At 37.9% G+C, this 20,942-nt stretch overlaps 2 protein-coding genes across 3 annotated transcripts; one reads left to right on the top strand and one right to left on the bottom strand.

Moving 5' to 3' along the window:
- The first annotated feature begins 735 nt into the window (after nucleotides 1-735).
- LOC131681745 (putative ankyrin repeat protein RF_0381) lies at nucleotides 736-16,818 on the top strand. Of its 2 annotated transcripts, none has more exons than XM_058962737.1 (6): nucleotides 736-1,078; nucleotides 14,322-14,598; nucleotides 14,654-15,075; nucleotides 15,281-15,519; nucleotides 15,582-15,734; nucleotides 15,949-16,818. In XM_058962737.1, exons 2-6 carry the CDS (start codon nucleotides 14,336-14,338, stop codon nucleotides 16,264-16,266), a joined length of 1,395 nt encoding a protein of 464 aa, XP_058818720.1. In that variant the 5' UTR covers nucleotides 736-1,078; nucleotides 14,322-14,335; the 3' UTR covers nucleotides 16,267-16,818. The 2 variants fall into 2 exon arrangements, with proteins under 2 accessions (XP_058818720.1, XP_058818719.1); XM_058962736.1 differs by lacking the exon at nucleotides 736-1,078 and adding an exon at nucleotides 8,304-8,525.
- Nucleotides 16,819-20,334: 3,516 nt separating this feature from the next.
- On the bottom strand, nucleotides 20,335-20,919 carry LOC131681744 (INO80 complex subunit C). The gene is made up of 2 exons (XM_058962735.1): nucleotides 20,644-20,919; nucleotides 20,335-20,570 (listed from the first exon to the last, which is right to left on the bottom strand). The coding sequence occupies exons 1-2, from the start codon at nucleotides 20,789-20,791 to the stop codon at nucleotides 20,374-20,376; spliced, it is 345 nt and encodes a 114-aa protein (XP_058818718.1). The 5' UTR covers nucleotides 20,792-20,919; the 3' UTR covers nucleotides 20,335-20,373.
- Between the last annotated feature and the right edge of the window lie 23 nt (nucleotides 20,920-20,942).

The following is a 20,942-nucleotide window of genomic DNA, read 5'->3' as shown; positions in this document are numbered from 1 at the left end:
CTTCGTCGCAGCAGTCAACTCGACGCATGTGGTTTTATCCCCGCATTCACTTAACCACCCCCTAGGACAAGCGCGATACCACGTGATTGGGTTCAACTCGAAATGCGCTGATACTAGAACGTGTACCTTCTGCGACGTCAATTTTGTTTTTGGCGTATTTTCTGAGGTACGTTGATCGTATTACGCGGAAACACGGGAAATACGTATGACTACATGTTTTTGGCACAACCTGGCATGTTTATTGCCACTAAAGACATAAATCCGTTACTGCTGCAAGTTCGAGGTGCTGATTTGAGATTGGCTCGGACTTAGTTATAGTTGGAAGCGCTATAGTAGTAGTGATCACACCAAATTTTTTGTATATGAAAATGCACTAACCCGCGTACCGAATGGTCAGATGTGTCTTTGTACCATATATAGCACAGACAAGAATTAACCTAGTCGTATAGGTGCCGTCATATCGCGAAATATTCTACCGTGGGAATATATGCGTCGCGACGCTCAATACTCAGAACCAGAGGGAAAGCGTGAAGGAAGCAGTGTATTGGAAAAGCGGAAGTCGCGTCTCGTTTGGATATCTGCTTGTTTGTTTATGTTTATTCTGGCAAAAGTATTGCGGCTTATTAATTTGCGTGCTTTTTCTACTCGGCTATTTGCTCAGCCATATGATCAGTTGATGTTGGTATTGGGTAGGGATTTTCCGCTTTTATAGAAAAGTGAACAAACTTGGCCAACTGAAACTTGGAGCTCACAAAACAGTCAACATCGATCCTCCGATGAGGAAAGCAGTTGAAGCGAATAAACTACTATAAGTCTTTATTTGGAAGAGAGGAAAAAAAGCAGAAAGTGAAAACTGATTTTCGCAGTGGAGAAATTAGAGCAGAAAATTGTGATGCGGAATAAGCGGTTCTGAGAACAGTTTCTTTGTTTGAAAATTGAGACCAATTTGAATCGTGATTAACTTTGGCATTTTTTGGAACGCAGTTTAATAAAACTTATTTTGTGTATTTCGTGCATTATTCAAAGCTCTAATTATAGTGAGTTTGTGTTTTGACTTTAGTCTATTTCGTTGTTTAGGGTGAGTAACATTTGTTATCTTAATTAATTTTTATTGGATTTTATTTTAATTCTGTTTTCAAGTAGATGTACAGCTTTCTGAAGCAAGTAGAGTAATTAAAAAATAAATTACTTGGTTATCATTTTTCTTCTATTTCTAAATGAATTTATTTTTAACAGCCAACTCAAAACCTCACTTCAATATCATTTCTTTCAACTACTGCTTGGTTTAGAGGAAAGCTTTTAAACATTTAACGTTCAACAAAATAAGAACACGATTCATCATTTCAATCAACTAAAAAGATGAACAAGCTAAGACGGAGATCAAAATAATCATCGTTCAAACTAAAATCGTATTGATTTCACTTGAAACAATAAAAAATATACTGGTTTTAATACAAAACTGCATAAATACTAACAATAGAGTACTTTTGATGTATTGGAACTTATCGTTTTTTAATCTATTTCCATTTCACCGGAAAAAGTTCCAAAAATAACACGTTTCTACATCGCATTTAGTTATTGACCCTACCAATCTATAATTAGTTCCCTCATTTCCTATACAAAGTTGACCCGTTGGTCAGTTAGGCTTTGGTATCGGTTGTGTTCCAACACAGCAGAAGCAAAACGAGCTTTGGTAATAATTTTAATTTCGACTATTTCGCACGAGAAAATCGTTTCTTTTGCAAGCCAATGTAGGCAAGTGCGCAGCCAGGAAATATTGCGTTTTTCGCATATGTTCTTTGCTATTTTAGGCATAAGTTGTCGTTGCCTGTTTCTGTCAATGTTTTGACAGCAAAAGTGGAGCACACGCGGATTTCATCATATTTGCGGCAGCATCTCATTTCTGTTGCTATTCTTCGCTTTGTTTGAGAGTAAAACCGTAGAACCGATAATATTTACTTTTCGCAGCAAGTAAATTTATTACGTTGTAGGTAATTTATCGGTTGGTAGTATGAGCCGATCCAGGGATTGCTTTTTTACGAGAACTGAATTGCGCACCTTCAAGCTATTAGATCGAAATCGAGAGTACCCTCATATACCTGGCCGAGTATAGTTGGCATTAAATTGGTTTATTTTGGCAATTTTCCCACGCTGCTGTAGTCTTCAAAACTTCAACGATTCTTCAAACATATTTATCGGTCTGTCGGGTAGGACGGTGATCTATCCGTTCGCCGATTTTAAAAATAGCATTGCCGTCAAGCTGTTTGTTGGTGTTTTTTGAACTGCTGATTTAAGCATTGTAGTTTTTACATTCACTAAAGCTACTCTCGCGTCAATTCGTATTTAGCAGGGAGGAGGATTTGATGACGAACCTATCATCTATCAAGCACGTAGCATACCGTTCCCCCGATAATATTCAGAAAAATTAAAAATTGTCTCAAATCAACAAAAAATTGTCATTTAAAAACATATATGAACAACGACGAAAAATTTTTGACGTATCCTATAGAACTTGTAGCTTATATTTTTACGCCTGTGAAACTTGAAAGAAATGTCCAAATGTTGTAGAAGAAATTGCACTAAGACTGACCACTAAAACTCTCCAATACATAACAATTACTCTGCTGATTCGTCGTATTGTAACAATCAGTGGAAGAGCGACTAAAATGTAGCAACTGGTTGCATCTTTAATTTAGTAAGTTTGGATTAATGTTTCGATTTCATCTCTTTAGTAATTTTCCGCAAGCATCTATGAGTTATTTGTCAGCTACGTGGCCTTAAAAAGCAACGACACGTATAAATGATTTAACACATAGCGAAGCATCGTCTTTCATTCTTTTGTACGTTCATCATGAAATCAAAAGAGAGAGGTGAACAGACACCAAGGAGTAAATAAAGAAAAAATAAAGGATCAAGTTAAGTCGCGAGGAAGCTCTAAGCTTACTCATATGAGCCTATTTCACGCTTTTCTAAGCTCTCTTCAACTCCTTGCTCTTCCTTGAGTACTATGGCTCTTAATATTGAAAAATATTTCACACTTTCATTTCACATTTCAGTCCCTTGCTAATTAAATGCCGTTACGATATAAAAAGGAAAAAGGTTGACTCACTCTAAGTCGTTAATAAAAAAAATTAAGGATCAATAAATTGAAATCGGGCGGGCGTAACGTGGTACGAAGCTCCCACAGGTTTGGTTCCAATCCCGATCTTTTAACCTGATCCTGATTTTTTAACCCGAAAAAGAAGCGAGTGGCCTTAAGGCTAAAACCTCTATAATCGAAATAGAAAAGGGGACTGAAGAGTTGTCATTCTAACAACGCACAGTACTCGATAGATATTTATGAAACGGGGAGTGTGGGATATCGAATGATGCAAGATGCCAAAAATGTGGCGTCGATATTTGTGCGCAATATATATGGGTTAGGCCCGGGACATTTCAATACGCCTAATTAATTACACTAATGAAATATAAAATGAATTTTTCAATATATTTTACAGCCCTTTTTCTTTTTGGGAACATATTTTGGGATTCCTTTAATTTTTACTATTTGTGTCATTTGTTTTCCATTTTCAAACCAAATTCTGGCTACAAGCCTGTAGCACATCCACAGGTGTTCTGGATTCTAGCCGGGGCGTATAGCGAGTGGTTGCTCCCCCACATATCGCAAAATCGTCACCTTAACACCCCCCCCCTTCCCTCGCCCATGAACTTCTCTCCATCACATCCCCTCAGACTACCACCACATCCCACCGACTACAGACTCACAACTCTGTCATTCCCATCGCCTTCACCCACCAGGTATTCCAAAATAAGCTGGAGATGGGGCTGCGGACTGTGGGTTTTTCATCTCCCTCACACACCCACCCCCGTATTCCACAATAAGTTAGCAGGAAGACACTATTGCTGATTATGCTAATGGAGTCATATGATATATTTTTTTATTTCAAGTGTATCAGCGTCGACACATAGTTCATCAAGTTCTTGGACGGCGAGCCATTGTATATAGGTGCTCTAAGGCTGTGAACCATTTAGCGATTTTTTTAACCTTTACTTAAAATTTGACAGTTCGAAAGTTATTGTCCCTTGAATAGAAAAAATTAACCAAGTGAGCGAACCATTTCAAAAGTTGACATATGGATAGTTATTTAGAATTCCATATTAAATTTGCAAAAGGGCGAATAAGATTTGTAAACAAACTTTTATTTTGATGGTTTCTCTTAATTTACTATAATTTTAAAGCAGAAAACAATTGAAATTGCTTCTACGAAGGGTAAAAATTTACATTATCGCATATTTTTCATGAAATTCCACTCTGCAGCAGACTAATGAGCGAAACAAGTTTGTTTACAAAAAACACTTTCGCCCTTTTGACGCATTAATATTGAATTGACAGCTGCGATGACCATAAGTTGGTAGAGGTGTGAACATTTGTAGATATTTTAAAATTAGTTTTTCTTTCTTATTACATTAAGTATGACAGTCATAACCTCGAAAAGTAAACATGCACATCATGAAATAACCCAAACAAATCATAACACAACACGTTATCGTTTCCATCTTTATCCCTTAATTTTGTATTGAAAAATATTGACAACCTCAATTAGGTACAGAAAATGTTACCATCTTTTTATTCTGCATCATGGGCAAATTTTTAACCATCGAGCTGTCAAATTTAATTATTGATCTGTCAATTTTAACCATGACGGCGCCGATGGTTGGGTGGTAAGCGTGACCGCCACCCACCCCAGTTGGTCTGGGTTCAATCCCAGTCGAGGTCGTTGAGATTTTTCAGAGGTGAGAAAAATTTGAGGTTCACGCCTTCCTTCGGAAGGGAAGTAAAGCCGTTGGTCCCCGGTCCATGAGTATGATGGGTCGATATCCAGTCCAGATAGTGGGAGTGTCACCTCTCTGGCGTCGGTGTTTGGCCGCGTAGCGGAAATAGGCCGACGGAAAATAAACAGAATTGGAAGAAGAAGAATTTTAATCATGCTCCAGAGTAGGGTTATTTTGCAAAAAACTTTCGAAGTGTCAGATTTTAACTAAAAGTTAAAAATTTCACCACACACAGTTCACAGTGGTTCACAGCCTAAGAATATAATACAGAAACCCGGGGCTATTATGACCTAGCTAAGTAAATCGCCCTTATAGGAGGATAGATGTGAAAAAATTACCGGTCAGAGGTAATTGTTAGTCTGAAACTTTCGCTAAATTTTGGCGACAAAAAAAATCATTTGCAAAAAATCATCACTCCACAGCAGCGCTAGACGACGATTTGCAAAACTCTACGTTTTTACATCCTACTACAATGTTGGGGCACGGTGTCTTTTTTCAACAAATTTATGCATTCAACATCTCTGAAACTTCAGGATATGAAAGAATGGACTATCCCCTTTCATTTGCAACCAATTACAAAATAATCTGTCGGGGGGGTCCAAAGCAACTTTTTTAAGATTTTTACGTGAAAACATAGGTTTTAAGTTGGAACTAGTTTACATTTCTGCCCCTAAATGGTGCTTTAAACATTCCAACAACATAAAAGTGAGAATCTTATAGATAATTCAAATGTCTGCAACTTTGCTAACAACTGAAAATCGATCTGGAATCATCCTGAAAAGGTGTTTAAGATTTTGACGAAGTTATGTCTAAGTTAGATTCACAGTAAAATTCATTTGTCATGAACTTCAATCGTTCGATTTGAACAAACTCGAAGAATCTTTTGACACCATTGCAATATTTGACTGATTTCAATGCAATGCTTGGTTAATATCGTACAAGTTTGGTTCACACTTGCCTATCTTCTTATTTCAAAGACATCAATGGTGCCCTATATAAGGTGGAATTTGGAATTATACTGCTCAATCAAACCCAACTATTGGCAAATAAAATATGTGCGTGGAAATTAACTTGTATATACTAGGCCTCCTGTGAAACTAACTTAGACATAACTCCGCCAAAATGTTAAACAACTTTTCTGGATGATTTCAGATCGATTTCCAGTTGTTAACAAAATTGTAGACAATTAAATTTCTATCAGATTCTTACTTTTAGCGTTGATCGAATGTCTAAAGCACCATCTAGGGGCAGATATGTGAACTAGTTCCAATATAAAATCTATGTTTTCACGAAAAAAAACTTAAAAAAAGTTGCTCTAGACCCCCCGACGGATTATTTTAAAATTGGTTGCAAATGAAAGGGGATAGTCCATTCTTTCACATCCTGAAGTTTTAGAGATGCTGATTTTTTTGCATAAAGTTGTTCTACCAAACACACCGTGGGGTAATTCGGACCTCCCTACGGGGCAATTCAGACTGTCGTTTTTCAAAATTTTTCTTAACAATGGAATTATGTTTACCTATGAAATATTTATTGGAGAAACTCCTTAAGAAGCCAAAAAAAAGTGCATTACAAAAACTCTGGTTAGTCACAGCTGTCGATTGGCGCATCATGTATTTTATTTACTGTGGTGCATGCAATCGTGTGCCCCGGGGTTCGAATTATCCCCACGGTCTTAATAGCCCCGGGTCCCCCTTTACATTTCCATAACTATTTTGAACACAATAAGCCATAAAATCATAGTTTAGAAATATGAAGACACAATTGCACCACTGAGGCTTAACATAGTTTTTTTTTGTTCTATGGTCGTTCATTTTTTAAATTTTATTTTAATTTAGGGACAATTCATAAATGACGAAACGTTTTTTGAGGCGTTAAGACAAATTGTGTCATATGGGGGAGGAAGAATAAGCTAGAACGATAACATATTTTACTGAAGAAAAAAATGATTTTAAAAGAATTAGTTACGTTATAGGGGAGGGGGAAGGATAAACAAATTTGTCACAATTTGTTACATGAGGGGAGTGGAGAGTCAATTTTGGGCATTTTTGCGTTACACAATTTATGAATGGTCCCTTACACAATTCTCTTCGCTAGATTTGAAAGTCTACCGTAAACCGGGGTGACTTTGATCAGCGGGGTGACTTTGATCACTCGAAACTTTTTTCCTAGATCGCTTATTAAACCAGAATAATCTACCGAATCATTTTAATTTGAACTGATTTTTACTCTAAACTTATAAAATACTGATTTGTTATACTTTTTGAGTATATTGTTCGGTTTTTGGGTACAAAAACTACAAAAAACCTAAATTTGACTTTACCTTATTTTTACGAAGCTTTGTAAAGTGTTTATATTTTATAAAACAAATAAATCTCAGATTTGAGCAGAAGTAATAAATTACAAGCGAGTTTTTATTTTCCTTTAGATTGGGATGAACCAACTTTAGTTGAGTTTCTTTATTTTAAATACATTTTTGTAAAACTCATTGGCAATTATTTCAAATTATTTTAAGCTAAAATTCGCAACATTTTTTTATTGTTCAATATTCCAACGTGTTAGAATGGATGAAACTTTTTGTACATCGATAAAGCACTGAAATAAAACAATTTTAGTAGTTTTAAAGGTTTTCAGAATCTTTTATTCTAGTTGGACACGAATTATAGGAATTTTGGTTACTCGAATTTTACAGAACATTGAAATACTTTGTATAATACCAATTAAAATCTATTTAACAATGAATATCTTTCCAGAATCAGTTTAAACAAGCATTTCAATGAAAAACATTGACAATGATAACTTAATGTGGGTGAACATGCAGGTTATCAAAGTCACCCCGGAATACGAAAACGGACTTCAACTTGAAATCATTTTTGGAAAAATAGCTGTAAGCGGACAATTTTAGGTAAAACCATCCAATCTTGTTCTCCATACATCAGTACATGGTTTAAAAATATTAAACTTGAAAAAAAGTGTTGCGTCTAGAAATATGTAATGATTACTTCGAAAAGTGATCAATGTCACCCCGGTTTACGGTACCAAAGTTTCAAATTTTATATTTCATTTTAAGCCTTTTCTACGGCTTTGGAAAGAAGGACGTTTTGTTTGTCCGGAAATATGTTAGGACATATCGATCAAATCAGCTAAATAAACGCACGGCCTACTTCATACGGATTCATGATTTATATCAGAATTTAAACTGTATTTCCGATAGTTACAAGATTTGTTCAAAGTGTTCAACAAATTTGAAAATTAGAAAATATTTCATCGTAACCCCACGTGCCGCTGATGCATCGCTCGGCGCATTCATCCCGACATCTTGTTTCACTACACTCAGTGGATCGTTTATGTTCACGCAGCACAGTTAGACAGCTAATTCATCCAACGAATCCACTACACACTTCAGTAACAATTCAGAACGTGCGCGCGCCATATAGTGTACTAAGAAGAACAAAAACAGCTTCAAAGTACAGCGATATTTTCCGTAAAACGCAATACGGAAAATACTTTCTTTGATTCACTCCTGCTCGTAGACGGTACCGTCTGGGTGTGCACGTGTTTCCTTGAGGACAGCCGGAGTTTTGCAACGCATAAAGATTCACCCTGCTTCTCCTACCGTTCTGCTAGCGTCAAGAAAGATAATTAGAACAACGATCGAACAAAGGCGAACATCAGCATCATGGACGGAAGAGGTCAGTGAACAGTGATCCCGAAATAGACGATCGGGAAGCAAGATAAACGTGATGTGGATATGCTGCATGGAGACTTTTACAGGGTTATTTAAACGCATCATAGAAACAAAAGCAGGAAAAACGATTAGATAATATCTGTGACACTGTATTTCACGCTTGGTGGATAACATTTTCGTGGGATTTTCGCTTTAGTTGACTGCTCGCTCGGTCGCTGATACCGAAATATACCGATGATCGATTTAGTGCGCAAGAACGTTTTATTTTACCGCATGCCATGCGGAGAAAAACGAAAGAAATGTAGGTTTGTAAGTTGTTTGTATTTTTTTTTTTGCTCAGATCAAAGGAAACGACTGATGCAAAATGTGCTCATAAACAAAAACAATTTGTTCAATGCCGTTGACGACCAAGCGTATCCATTATAGCAGTGATAGAGGAGTTGCCGTATTAATCAATCAAAATTTGATTTCTGGCTATTATTTTTGTAGTTCCTCTGGATAGATATCGGTATCGGATCGTAACACAATAAAATGCTAATCTATAGCGGTACATCGACGTCAGATAGGTTCAATGAACCTATATGACGTCGATGTACCTCGAGATGCTCAAAATAATCAAAACAATCTTGGAGCGTTGTTACACAGCAGTCATTTACTTCAAAATCTGTATAATTTGCTCTTCTGTGCGAGAAGTTTGTTGGAAGAAAAAATATGTTTTACCCTAGAACAGGACCAACGTCAACAAAAATAAGAGGAAGTTGCTAGGGAAAAGAAGCCAGCTGGCGGATTATGTGCTAGATATTGCCGTTTATAAAGTTCTATTTATTATTTATGGCATTTAAAACTGGACTCCATAAAAGTGCGATTTTTCTTATAAAAGTGCGCATTTACATTGAATCGTTTTCATGTATGAGGCGCACTTATTCCTCGTTGGATAAAACATAAGTGCGTAATAGACACCAAGGCAATTCAATGTAGAAGCGCAGTTTTATAAGCGTTTCCGCACTTTTAGTCGCACTTATTATGTGCGCAATGCGCTATATTCACTTCCAATATGTCCTGCACACTAAGCCAGCCAAAAGCTGTTCAGTAATTTCTTTTGACGACTTGCACAGTAAAGTGAAATTTTTACTGAGCTGTCAGCAGATTGTTTAAAAAATTGCAGTAAAGTTTTCATTTTTTAGCGATTTTCAGTAATTTTGCGAATAATTCGCTGAAACCCGCAAAATTTTTAACTGAATTTATCAGCACTTCTGTTCTTTTCGGTACATGAACATTATCCAGTAAAATACTGACTGATTGTTCGGCAAAATTGTACCAACATTACCGAACCTCGTCAAAAACTTACAAAACAGGTACAGCAAATCATCTGTCACGTCGCCATTTTCAGAGGAAACTGATGATTGGCCAGTATTTTTTAACGTTTGGATAGAACGGATTGCGGAGAGTTCGGTAACCGAATTGTTCTACTGAATTGATTACCGAACGGTTTGCTGTTCAAAACCCCAGCAAAACTTTACTGTGCCCAGTAATTCAAATTAAGTGTGTGGTACAATCCCAAAATCGACTCATACTACTTGATCTAAAAGAATAACATAAAACACTTTGTTGAACATGAGTTGGCGATGCTGTGTTATTGTGCAACATGAGGTCATATTATGTCGCCATTCACTTCTGATGGGGAACTCATATCACAAACCTCCCCGTTGCACAGTGGCTGGAGGCTGGCCAAAACCTCAAAAATTTATTTTTGAAATATTGATATTTTATATTTTTCCTAAATTTCTCATGTATTAAATGATGTATATTCAAAATTTTATGATCATTGGATAAGAACACGGTTTTTAACATGAGTTTAAACGTAGCAAAGTCCGGACTTTTTAATGATTTGCATTTCCGAAACCACCATTGCTCTGTTCATTTCAAATGCATGTTGCTCTTTTGATTTTGGTCCGATTTTAGCACTACTAGTTTCATTGTGTAGAGGAACGAAAGAACTTGGTTAGTGAATAAAATACATTTGGTGAATTTGTTTGGAACTATGACTTTTTAGTTTAAATAGGTTTGAGGTGGTCAGATCAAAAATACTTTTTTCACTAATGTATTCTGTACAAATTTCGGAATCATTTCGGAACGGTCACATAGTATACATTCTATGGTAAATAACCTCTACTTTTCGAATATCATGGTCTCGTTCTGCGCCTAGGTGCGCAAAAAAGTTTAAGGAGATTTTGAAGCTTTGTTGCTGATATGGAAGCGCATGATGTTTTGTGTAAAATAGTTAGACAATCGACAGTAAACCAACACGTTATACAATGGATTTAAAGTAGTGTTCTTCATTTTTTATGATATTGCTGACATTGGTGAACCGTAACGGAAAATCTATCATGAAAACGGGATCATAATTATAAGAAAGGTTCAATGACATTGTATGGAAAAATACATTAAATATTTTACGACTTTTGACATCAAAAATGAGCTCAGAATCTCAAAATTAGCTTAAATTGTGATTTTCAGCCAAATTAGGTAACATTTGAGGTTTTGTCCGACTTTTGTTTGAAGATACGCCACTGTGCGTTGTACCAAACGAGGTGCGAGCCACCATATGCTGTTTTTGCTGGGACTTGTATATTTTCACTCATTCGACCAATCACGGAGTGCAACTACGGGCAGGTTACCTAAGCTAAGATAAGCTAAGAACAGAGTGTTTTACCACAGAGAACAGACATCCATGATCGAACAAGAATATTTGAAAAAACGTGTGTAAACATTTGAATTAATGTACGATAAACACTAGCGCCGCCAAACCAACTTATCCCAACTATCCGTCAAATCCATTCGAGATCCGGTTCGAAATCCTGAATGGATTCAGGAATTTCGCTCAAAGAAAACCCCGACTCTATTGGTTGATACAATTGAGCTGGAATTCATACTGGATGTCCGAACCAGTTCCGGACTAGTTTGACTGGGTAGAGGAATAACTGCTGTCAATTCAGTGGAACTCAGCCACAAAAAACATGCCGACAGTAGCGCACCTGGTTTGAATATCCCAACTACCTTCGAAACCGTAAGATTTTTACACAAATTGAATGCTGAAGATGCACGTCTGTTCTCTGTGGTTTTACTGTTCAACATGATAAAGTTTGGGGCCAAGATATATGGAGGATGGTGCAAGCAGCAGATTCATGAAACCGCTCTATTTCTTCCTTCGTGACCAGTGATAGGTCACCCCTTATGCACAGACGACGATATGCACCTATAACAAAAAACGACAACGTGTCAGTTCTATCAATAGTCTGCACGAAAAGAAAAACCGTGCGCGGAAACCTCGAATAAAAATAACGTCAACTAGAACTACTACGCAACTACAATCATCCAGATTTGAACAACGGAAAATAAATCTCAGATGCTGGAAGTAACGACGGTTAAATCATCAGCAAAAATGTTCAATCGTCAACCACTAGACTCAAAAGAGACAAAAACAATAACGAGAAAGGCTTCATGGCCATAGTCAGCAAATCTAAGAGCCATATTAAGAGAGCGTCTGGGGTAGCGGGCAAAAAAAATCGACTACTTTTTTCTCCGCTTAGTTTTTAGTATTGAACCTCTAGAATAGTCTTCCGCTATCTCTGTGGCCACATAGAACTTCTTTTGTTTTAAACAGCCATGCGTTCCTCGCACATATTTGCTATAACACACGCAGATTCCAATCTAGTCTGTGGTATTATAGAGTCCCGTACAGAGAAATGCGCAACACTGCCTAAAATGATGTCCTCTTCTTTGTTCCTGGCACCCACAGTTTTTGCTGTAACTTTGATTGACTTCACCCGAGTTAAACTGTAGAGTGAATTGAAAATCTACTGTTTCGTGGCTTATAGCACTTTATTCATAATACTATTTCATGTAATTTATTTTACATTGTTACAAAAAAGCATAATAAACTGAATACAGTGTCTTGTTTCGGCGATTGAAATATTTCGCCATGATATTATTTCTCTCAACACTAATACTTTTCTTGCATGTTCTTCGAAAGAAGAATGTTTGTTTATTTTGCACGATAGGTAGCCATCTGACTGTTCAATAGGTAGATTTGGCTTCACTCTGTGCGTGCCTTTATATAACATAAATAACGCCTTTGTTGGCAACATTTTTCGATAAACTGACAGCAATAAAAGTGCAGTGTAAACAATACACTCTAAACTACTTCTACTCAATTCAAGAGAAAATACCCAATGGGTCATTTTCTACAGCGTTTTTTCCGTGATGCAATTTGATGTGGGACACCCCTTAACACCTCGGTTTTCAAATTGGCGAACACAATAGCTCAAAAACTAATCAACGAATTGACTTGATTTTTTTATGGAAATGCACAATATGTGTAGCCTGTCGATGAACCACAGAAAAATAATTTTAAAAAATTTTCCCTATTATTTTTCAGAAAAGTGAGCGAATTTTATAGTAAAATATGAGGTTTTTACGGTTTTCATGAAGCCATTTTCCGAAACTCGAACTTTTTTCTATTTTTTGTGGTTCATCGAGTAACTACAAGTCTAAACTTTAGAAAACTTATTGAATTTTCCGTATCAGACAATTTTATCGAGAGTTATCGTTTTCGCAGCGGCGCTCCTCGATGTAGAAATGGTTGGACGTCTACTCTTGGAACGCTCGTATGTGCGGGGCTCTGCGTGACTGAAACTATTTTTTTTTTCGTGAAGAATGAATGTATACATAAATCTGAACATTACAAAAAAGATCCATTGTTACCTTGCATTCAAAATCGTAAACCGAAATAACCTTCGGTTTGAGCACTTTACACCAGACGTCCCCTTAAAGCGATTTACCGTGATCTTCGAAACGACAGTATAGCGATGATAGAATGTATGTAAGTGATAATCAGGGAAGCTGAACGAATAATCTTCACGCGTTATTAGGTAACACTCAAAAGGTTCCACCGCCGCGGAACGAATCTCCCTGCATGCAATTATGAATTGTGTGCGCAGGATTTAATAGGAAATGGTAAATAATAGATATGAAGAATCCGGTACGATACGTCGTTGTCAACAATTTCATATATGTTGGAACACTAGCGACATGTGGTAATGCTGTTAGCCGTGAGGTAAAAAGCCGATGCATCTGAGAATAGGACTTTCTATGGTTTGCGTAATCAGAGAAAGTCTCGTAGACAACAGACGCACACAAAACTTGCTCTATACAAATCGCTGATACTCCCGGTTGCTCTGTACGGCCATGGTCCAAATTCATGAAACACGAGATCTACCAACTGTCCAAACATACTAATATAGGAAGGTTGATACAAAACGAACACTACAGTGGGCTAGACAGTTAGTGCGAATGACGGTAAAGATATTAGCTAAAGTTAAAGAAGAGGTCGTCGACTTCGGAGTTAGGCACCAGGTTTTGTTTCAGCGTCAGTTGGGCTTTAACGGCGCAGTGAACCTTTTGAGCGGAACACAGAACAGGGTCCTTTTGAACTGTCCTAATAATGTTTGCTTGGTGTTTTGGGTCATATGCACCTCTGCTATGTTTATTTTGTTTTGTACGATCCAACGTTATTGTTTCCTTTTTTTGAACGTGGTTGGGTAGAATTTTCTCGCATATCTCTACTTCTATAACTTTTGAAGCTGATATAAACCCTCATGAAACCATCTCCACTGAATAAGTAATCCTTCCGGATGAAAACGCTGGCAATTATTTCTTGCTACAGTATGTACAAAAGCGCGGCCAAATTCTAAATAGAATAGACTGTAATATGACGTTTTTTATTTGTATATCCCTCCAGATCGTGTCATCCCAATGCCGGCCGAATGTGCCGCCAACCCTCTACAGAGGGCCCTGGCTGACGCCATTATACGTATGGTACCGATGGATGAGCTGCGTATATTGTTGGCCTGCGGAGCTAAGGTGAACGAGCAGGTTACTCAGGGATTGCGCCCGATGCATTATGCAGTATGGCAGAATAATGAGGCTGCCGTAAATCTGCTACTAGTACGTAATGCCGACATCAATGCAATCGATGAGGTTGGATACAGTGCGCTACACTTGGCGGCAGAGCATGGGTATGTTTGGTTTGTGCATAAACTAGTCACTAGCTATAATATTATATTTCAACAGCTACTACAACCTAGCAAAGATTCTACTGGATGCCGGTTGCAAGGTAGATTACCGTGACCCAACCGATGATCCTTACCCGAGAACTACACTTTGCGATGAGCCGCTTCGCTTAGCCCTTCGCAACCGTCACTATAACGTGGCACGTCTTTTACTGGAACGTGGAGCTGATCCGAACAAGAGATACTTTTTTGGTTCGGAAATTAATTTGGCCACGGACGTCGAAAGCTTGGACCTATTACTTACTTTTGGAGCCAAGACAGAGGCTCGTGATCGCTCCGGAATCACTCCGCTTATGAGAGCCGTCCGTACAAATGGAAATATGGAATCCGTTTTGCTGCTTCTGCAGTACGGAGCGGATGTGAATGCCATGACAGATGTCAGGAATGATTATCGCACCGTGCTACATTATGCCGTCCTTTCAGGTAATGAATTCCAATACTAGATTTTAGTCTCAAAGATACTATCTGGGAAACTTTTGTTGCTGTGCTAGCGTTAAAGCTTTTTGGGGGTACGTTTAACCCCAATGTATTGGAAAAACCTTTCCAGGTTGATCCCCAGAAAGCTCATCATTAGACATAACTGACGATTTAGCGAAACTGACTTTCTTTGTTTTTGTAAATTTCACAGGAAACGCCTCTCTGGTCACACTGCTTATCAAGCAGGGAGCTCGCGTGGACATCCCGGCCCCTTTGCCGGAGCCGGACTCCCCCAGTCCACTTGATCTAGCAGTACTGCGTGGAGATCCTGCCCTGGTCCGGATACTGTTAGAAAACGGAGCCAATGTGAATCGCTGCAGTCCCATAATCGGTTCGCCACTTCATGTGGCCTGCGCGGACAACATTCCTCACAGAGTAGAAATTATGAAGGTTTGTGATCGCAGTCAATGTATTACTCCTTTGTAGAACAATGCTTCATGACCTTTTTTCAGATGCTCTTATCGTATGGTGCCGACCCTAATGTGCGTGTCATTGGAGACATTGCTACCAATGCCATCTTGAGACCTCCACTAGCAGAACTGATTGCCAGCAATGAAGTTGTGACTCCAGAAGAACTCCGTCTTTTACTAAGATATGGCGCTAGAGTAAGTTTGAAATTATTCTAATAATATGAAGATTGCATGTGCAGGGAACACTTGTTTTGTCACGTTTTAGTTTACTTCTCCTTTCCCCGTATGACCCTGTTTTTCAAACGATTTTGTATGCTGTGGATGATTGAATTCTTTTCACTTGTTGAAACTTTTTCTGAACAGGACTTTAACTCATGATTGTAACCTACATTTCATTAAACCATTGCAGGTCATTCTAAAAACCCAATTCCGCGATTCGGACGGTCTGCTTAACTGCTTCAGCAACATGGACCCCAACTCGGCTTCGTTCCGCATCATCTTGGAGGCAGCGGAAGAGTTTGACCCGTGCATGATCCGCCGAAATCGAGACCTCAGCGACGACCAAAGGAAGTTTATGCTGGAACGTGCTACGACGCCAGTCCCGCTGAAATCCCGCGTGCGAGCCCATTTTAGAAGATTGTTTGGTCGTAATCTGCCAGAGTTTGTGCCCTGTTTGTTCATCCCTAGGGAACTGCAGAGCTATTTGCTGTACGAGCATAGCTTCTGAGCATCTCTGTTTTGGTAGTTGTAAGCGATGACCCAACGAGAAGGTACAAACTATTTTGGAGGCAATTAGGCTGCGTATTTAGTCAGCTATTGTTAATTTGTATCACAGAAACTGTGAGAGCCAGCTGTTGTAACAACCCGATAAGACTTTTTCTAAAGCAAACGAATGTATTCCTAAAGCAAAATTAAGTGAAGCTCGAGAAAAAACAGAAAATAATTATCAATTTAATAATTAGTATATAGATTTTTTGAGTAAAGTAAATCGAAGCACTGCCACTTTTCATGGGCGGATGTTTAGTCAGACCCGATTTCTCTGGTGAAGTAGAAGCTCTGCGAGGAAGGTGAGGTGATAATAATTGGTTTTGAGCAGAATTGATCAAAATTTAATAAAACGATTCTTATGACAATTTTAATCAGTCTAATGAGGAAAATTGACAATTATAATTAATATAGGTTTTGATAAGTAAACTATACTTGCAGACTCTGTAACTTGTTGGTGATATAAATATGTAAATATGTAACCCTCAATAAATTTGTACTTATAAATATTATATATTTACAAGTTGTGTTTTGATATCGTGAAATATTACAATAGCTTGATTTGGGTAGCATCATAATCAAACCCCTGTAATACAGTCGTGATTCGCTGGTTGGACACTTTTTAACTGGACCTCCGCTAGTTGGACCATTGTCCAACTAAAAAGCATCTGAACGTCAAAATCTCGTGTCAAATTTACTTTGACAATCAATCTGACAATATTTAGAGATGTGAACAGATGCATTTACACTAACAACATCTCCTTTGAAGAGTTTTTGACATTTGTCAGTCGGTCCAACTAGCGAATCAAATTCGTTAGTTAGACAAGGCTGTGGCCCAACCAGCGAATCACGACTGGACAAGATAGGTGGGTATAGGATTACAGGCACGTAGCCAGAGGGAGGAGGGGGCTAGAGAGCTAAAAACCCCCTGAAATGCCTTAAAAATAAATTTAAAAAAAAATGATTGACAGCGACTTTTAATAATTTTGTAGATCGTTTGGTTTGAACAAATTATCGAGAAAAGGTTAAAGGAGATTACTGTTTCAAACAACCAAAACAATGGTCACGAAACTCACTGTAGGTTATGCGTATGTCCGAACCAGTGCGATGCAAACGACAAATATAGTTACTTTTATATTGTGTGCTTTGGCTGAAGAACAAAAGAAACTGCTACTATACTTCTTGCCGTAGTAATCTGTCGATATGAGTGAGTCGCAGAAGCAATAATTGGTGCTCCGGCCAAATAATGTGTCTATTGATGACTCGCATAAGACCGAATATTCGTGATGAGGAATATTTTCTGAAGATGTAAAATGGAGGTTATATTTACGATAGTCAGTTTTATCGAGTTCTACTCTGTCAGGTATTCAGCGTTCATAGCGTTCAACAATTGCCCAGGCGGAACAATTCATTTTGAATAATTTAAAGATATAATTATAAGCTTCATATACATATGAACGGTAAGAAAATCAATGTTCGCTTACAAGATCGAATACTACATATCATATTTGGGAGAAATGCAATACAAAACAATGCAATAGTACAATTACACATGGTATTCTTTGCACGTATCAAGAACAAAATAGTATGTTCCAGTTCTGTGAAAATACGGCACATTATCAGAACTCAAAGAATTGCCAAATTTGTGGCACCTGTTCAGGTAATATTGAAAACGACAAAAGCTGCGTCGAGTATCTCAAAATATACAGCCAGCACAATCATTGAGCAAATTCACACTCGTAAAGACAACAAGCAAGGAAAAAATTAGATGTTCGCGAACATAAAGGCAGCAATCACGATGATGACACGGAAGTCACAGAGAACAGACGTCCATCTTCAGCATTCAACTTGTGTAAAATCTCTAACGGTTTCGAAGGTAGTTTGGATATCTAAACCAGGTGCGCTACTGTCGTCATGTTTTTTTGTGGCTGAGTGCGACAGAATTGACAGCGGTTATTCCTCTACCCAGTCAAACTAGTCCGGAACCGATTCGGACTTCCAGCATGAATTCCAGCTCAAATGCGTCAACCGATAGAGTCGGAATCGGTTGTTTTCTTTGAGCTATATTCCATGCAGAATCCATCCAGGATTTCGAACCGGTTCCGGAATCGATTTGACGGATAATTGGGATAGGTTGGTGTGGCGGCGCTAGTGTGTTTAGTATATTAATTCAAATGTTTACACACGTTTTTTAAATATTTTTGTTCGATCATGGATGTCTGTTCTCTGTGCGGAAGTGTTCAATAGCGTGATAGATATGAACGACCCCCTATACGCAGTTGGAGAGGAAAAACTATTTCCCCGCCCCGTAAACAGGTATCCACGTGCAATGGCTAAGAGTTTGCGCAGGATCTGGTGGACAATCATTTAATTCGTTTTATTATTTTCATTGTTGGAAATAGATAGAAATAGATAAAAGAACAACTGCTCCGATTGGCTAAAGCATTAAACCGAGTCCACTAAACGAATTATTTTAAAAAGTAGAAGAAGTTTCATGGGCGACTGAGCAGTAAAACTTTCCAGAAGTGAACGCTTCATCACAAGTGATTGTCACGTTTAACAAAATTCAGATGTAATACTGGATATTGGCAACTATTTACTGAGAACGGTGTAGCCGAGACGACAGTTTTTGTTTTCGCATAATTTTAACGCAATATCATTTTCATTGGCACTTAATTTCATTTTTATGCTAGGAATTCGTTCTGTTGTGACTAAAATGTGGTGACTAGTTGAATCGATAAGACTAATAATTTCGATTTCATATCTTCAGTATATGGCAGTCTCTTGGACTGTTTTTTTCGGTTTGGAATAAAATGAGAGAGATGATCAGAAATGGAGTATTCTCTGGTCGTTGGTTCATTATATATAATTAAATATCATTCAATTTGCGCAATGCATTAAAACTTAAATTAATTAGCCAAAGTATTGGGGTCATATCAATTCAAATGTCCAAAATCCGATCTTCCACGCACACCTAAGCTCGCGATCTCGCAAACTTGATAAAACTACGAACTTTTTAACACTTATAAGTTGGCATCACAAAATACATACATTTGATATCAAACGTTATGGAGGAACATTTTATATTTATTTCTGAACAGCCAACAGTAGTACAGTTCAATGCACCTTTTCATCACATTCTGCAGCGCAATTATTCGTCAAGCATACATCAATTCATTAACCCTACCGTCCCCAACCCACACCCTGACCTTCTCCCATGGCGTTTTTGAGGTCTGCATGGACCATTCTACCATTACCTGTCCTATCATCGGCCTTGGACTGACTTGCGCTCTCATTGCCCACCAAACGCTGAAAAATGAAGATGCAATGGCCTGCGTTAAGCCAAACCGAACTAAGCGCCACAACTTTTTTCGTGTATTTTTCGTACCAAAATTCATTTTTCGATAACTTACCATTTACGTAGAAAGTCAAAGAACACTTGCTTGCTTTCGTTTGCTATTTGAGCTCCCAACACATAATAGATATTAGAGTTCCTGGTGTTACATTGAATGTTAAAGCGATTTTAGATAAAGTACCTCAAAATGGCGCTTGGTCCTCTTTGGCTTAACACAGGCCAAATTACCTCATTCAGGGAACTGATAGCGTGTTCCTGTTTGCATGATATAGCGCCAGTGAATTTTTGTTTTAGCGTAGCACCGTTTAAACCGCTGCAGTGCAAAATTAAAAATTATAATACAGTTGTATAAGTTATTGTAATAATTTATTAGCTCACGATAATCTTATGGTAGATAAAGCAAAAAAATGGTGTACATTAAATAAGATACTACAGAGTTACCGCTGCTTATTTTGTGATTATAAAGGTATATAATGAAATTATTCCGCAGCGCAGCTTTAAAGATCATAACACCTTAACCCAGTAAGACCAGCTCGAAAATGACCCAGAATTCTGGCTGATTCTAGTTAGTATACTGGCTCTAGTAAAAACCAATTGTAATTAGAATACTAACTAGAGCCAGCCAAAATCTACTAAGGTACAACTGAGAAACCTAAAGCTTAGAAAGACCATAAACTTAGATATTTTATTATTAGATACTTTAAAATAAAACATTTAAACGATACTACTAGCTCCACGAAGAGCCAAATACCCGGCCGTGAGATCCATTGGCAAACTCCTGACAGTTTGAAATTCTTCCGCATTGTGGTAGTGCAGCTTAGAGTGCGGATCGGTATAGGGAGCAATCAAGCCGGATATGTCCGAATACTTTTTAGCTGGCACGAACGAGGGTGGTGCATTTATCGAAGAATCTATCAAAGCGAACACAAAGGCTTTAATATTATTCTAGATATAAATGAAGATTGTACGGGACGATAAACTTACATGTAACATCCGTTTCCTTCCAAGGTAGCGTTCGTTCGTAGGCTATGATCTGCTTCAGAGATTTCCAGGTGCGCTTCTTGTTACCTGCTATTGGATTTGTCTGGGCAAGAGTTGTTCGCTTGAACGAAGGTATTGGCGGGACCTGCATACTTTTTAGTAGAATTTTAACAAGGTTTGATTGAAAACAGTAGAAAGTTTAATAGAACGCCATGTAGAGTAGTAATTAAATCTGAAATGTTTGTAAATATGCCTTAATATCAGGGGTGAATCACATAAAGGACGAGAAAGCCATTCAAACG

This window comes from Topomyia yanbarensis, chromosome 2 (genome assembly GCF_030247195.1).
Source record: "Topomyia yanbarensis strain Yona2022 chromosome 2, ASM3024719v1, whole genome shotgun sequence".
Classification (NCBI taxonomy): Eukaryota; Metazoa; Arthropoda; class Insecta; order Diptera; family Culicidae; genus Topomyia; species Topomyia yanbarensis.
Note: the sequence above shows the minus strand (reverse complement) of the source record. Positions and strands in the feature narration are given on the sequence as shown.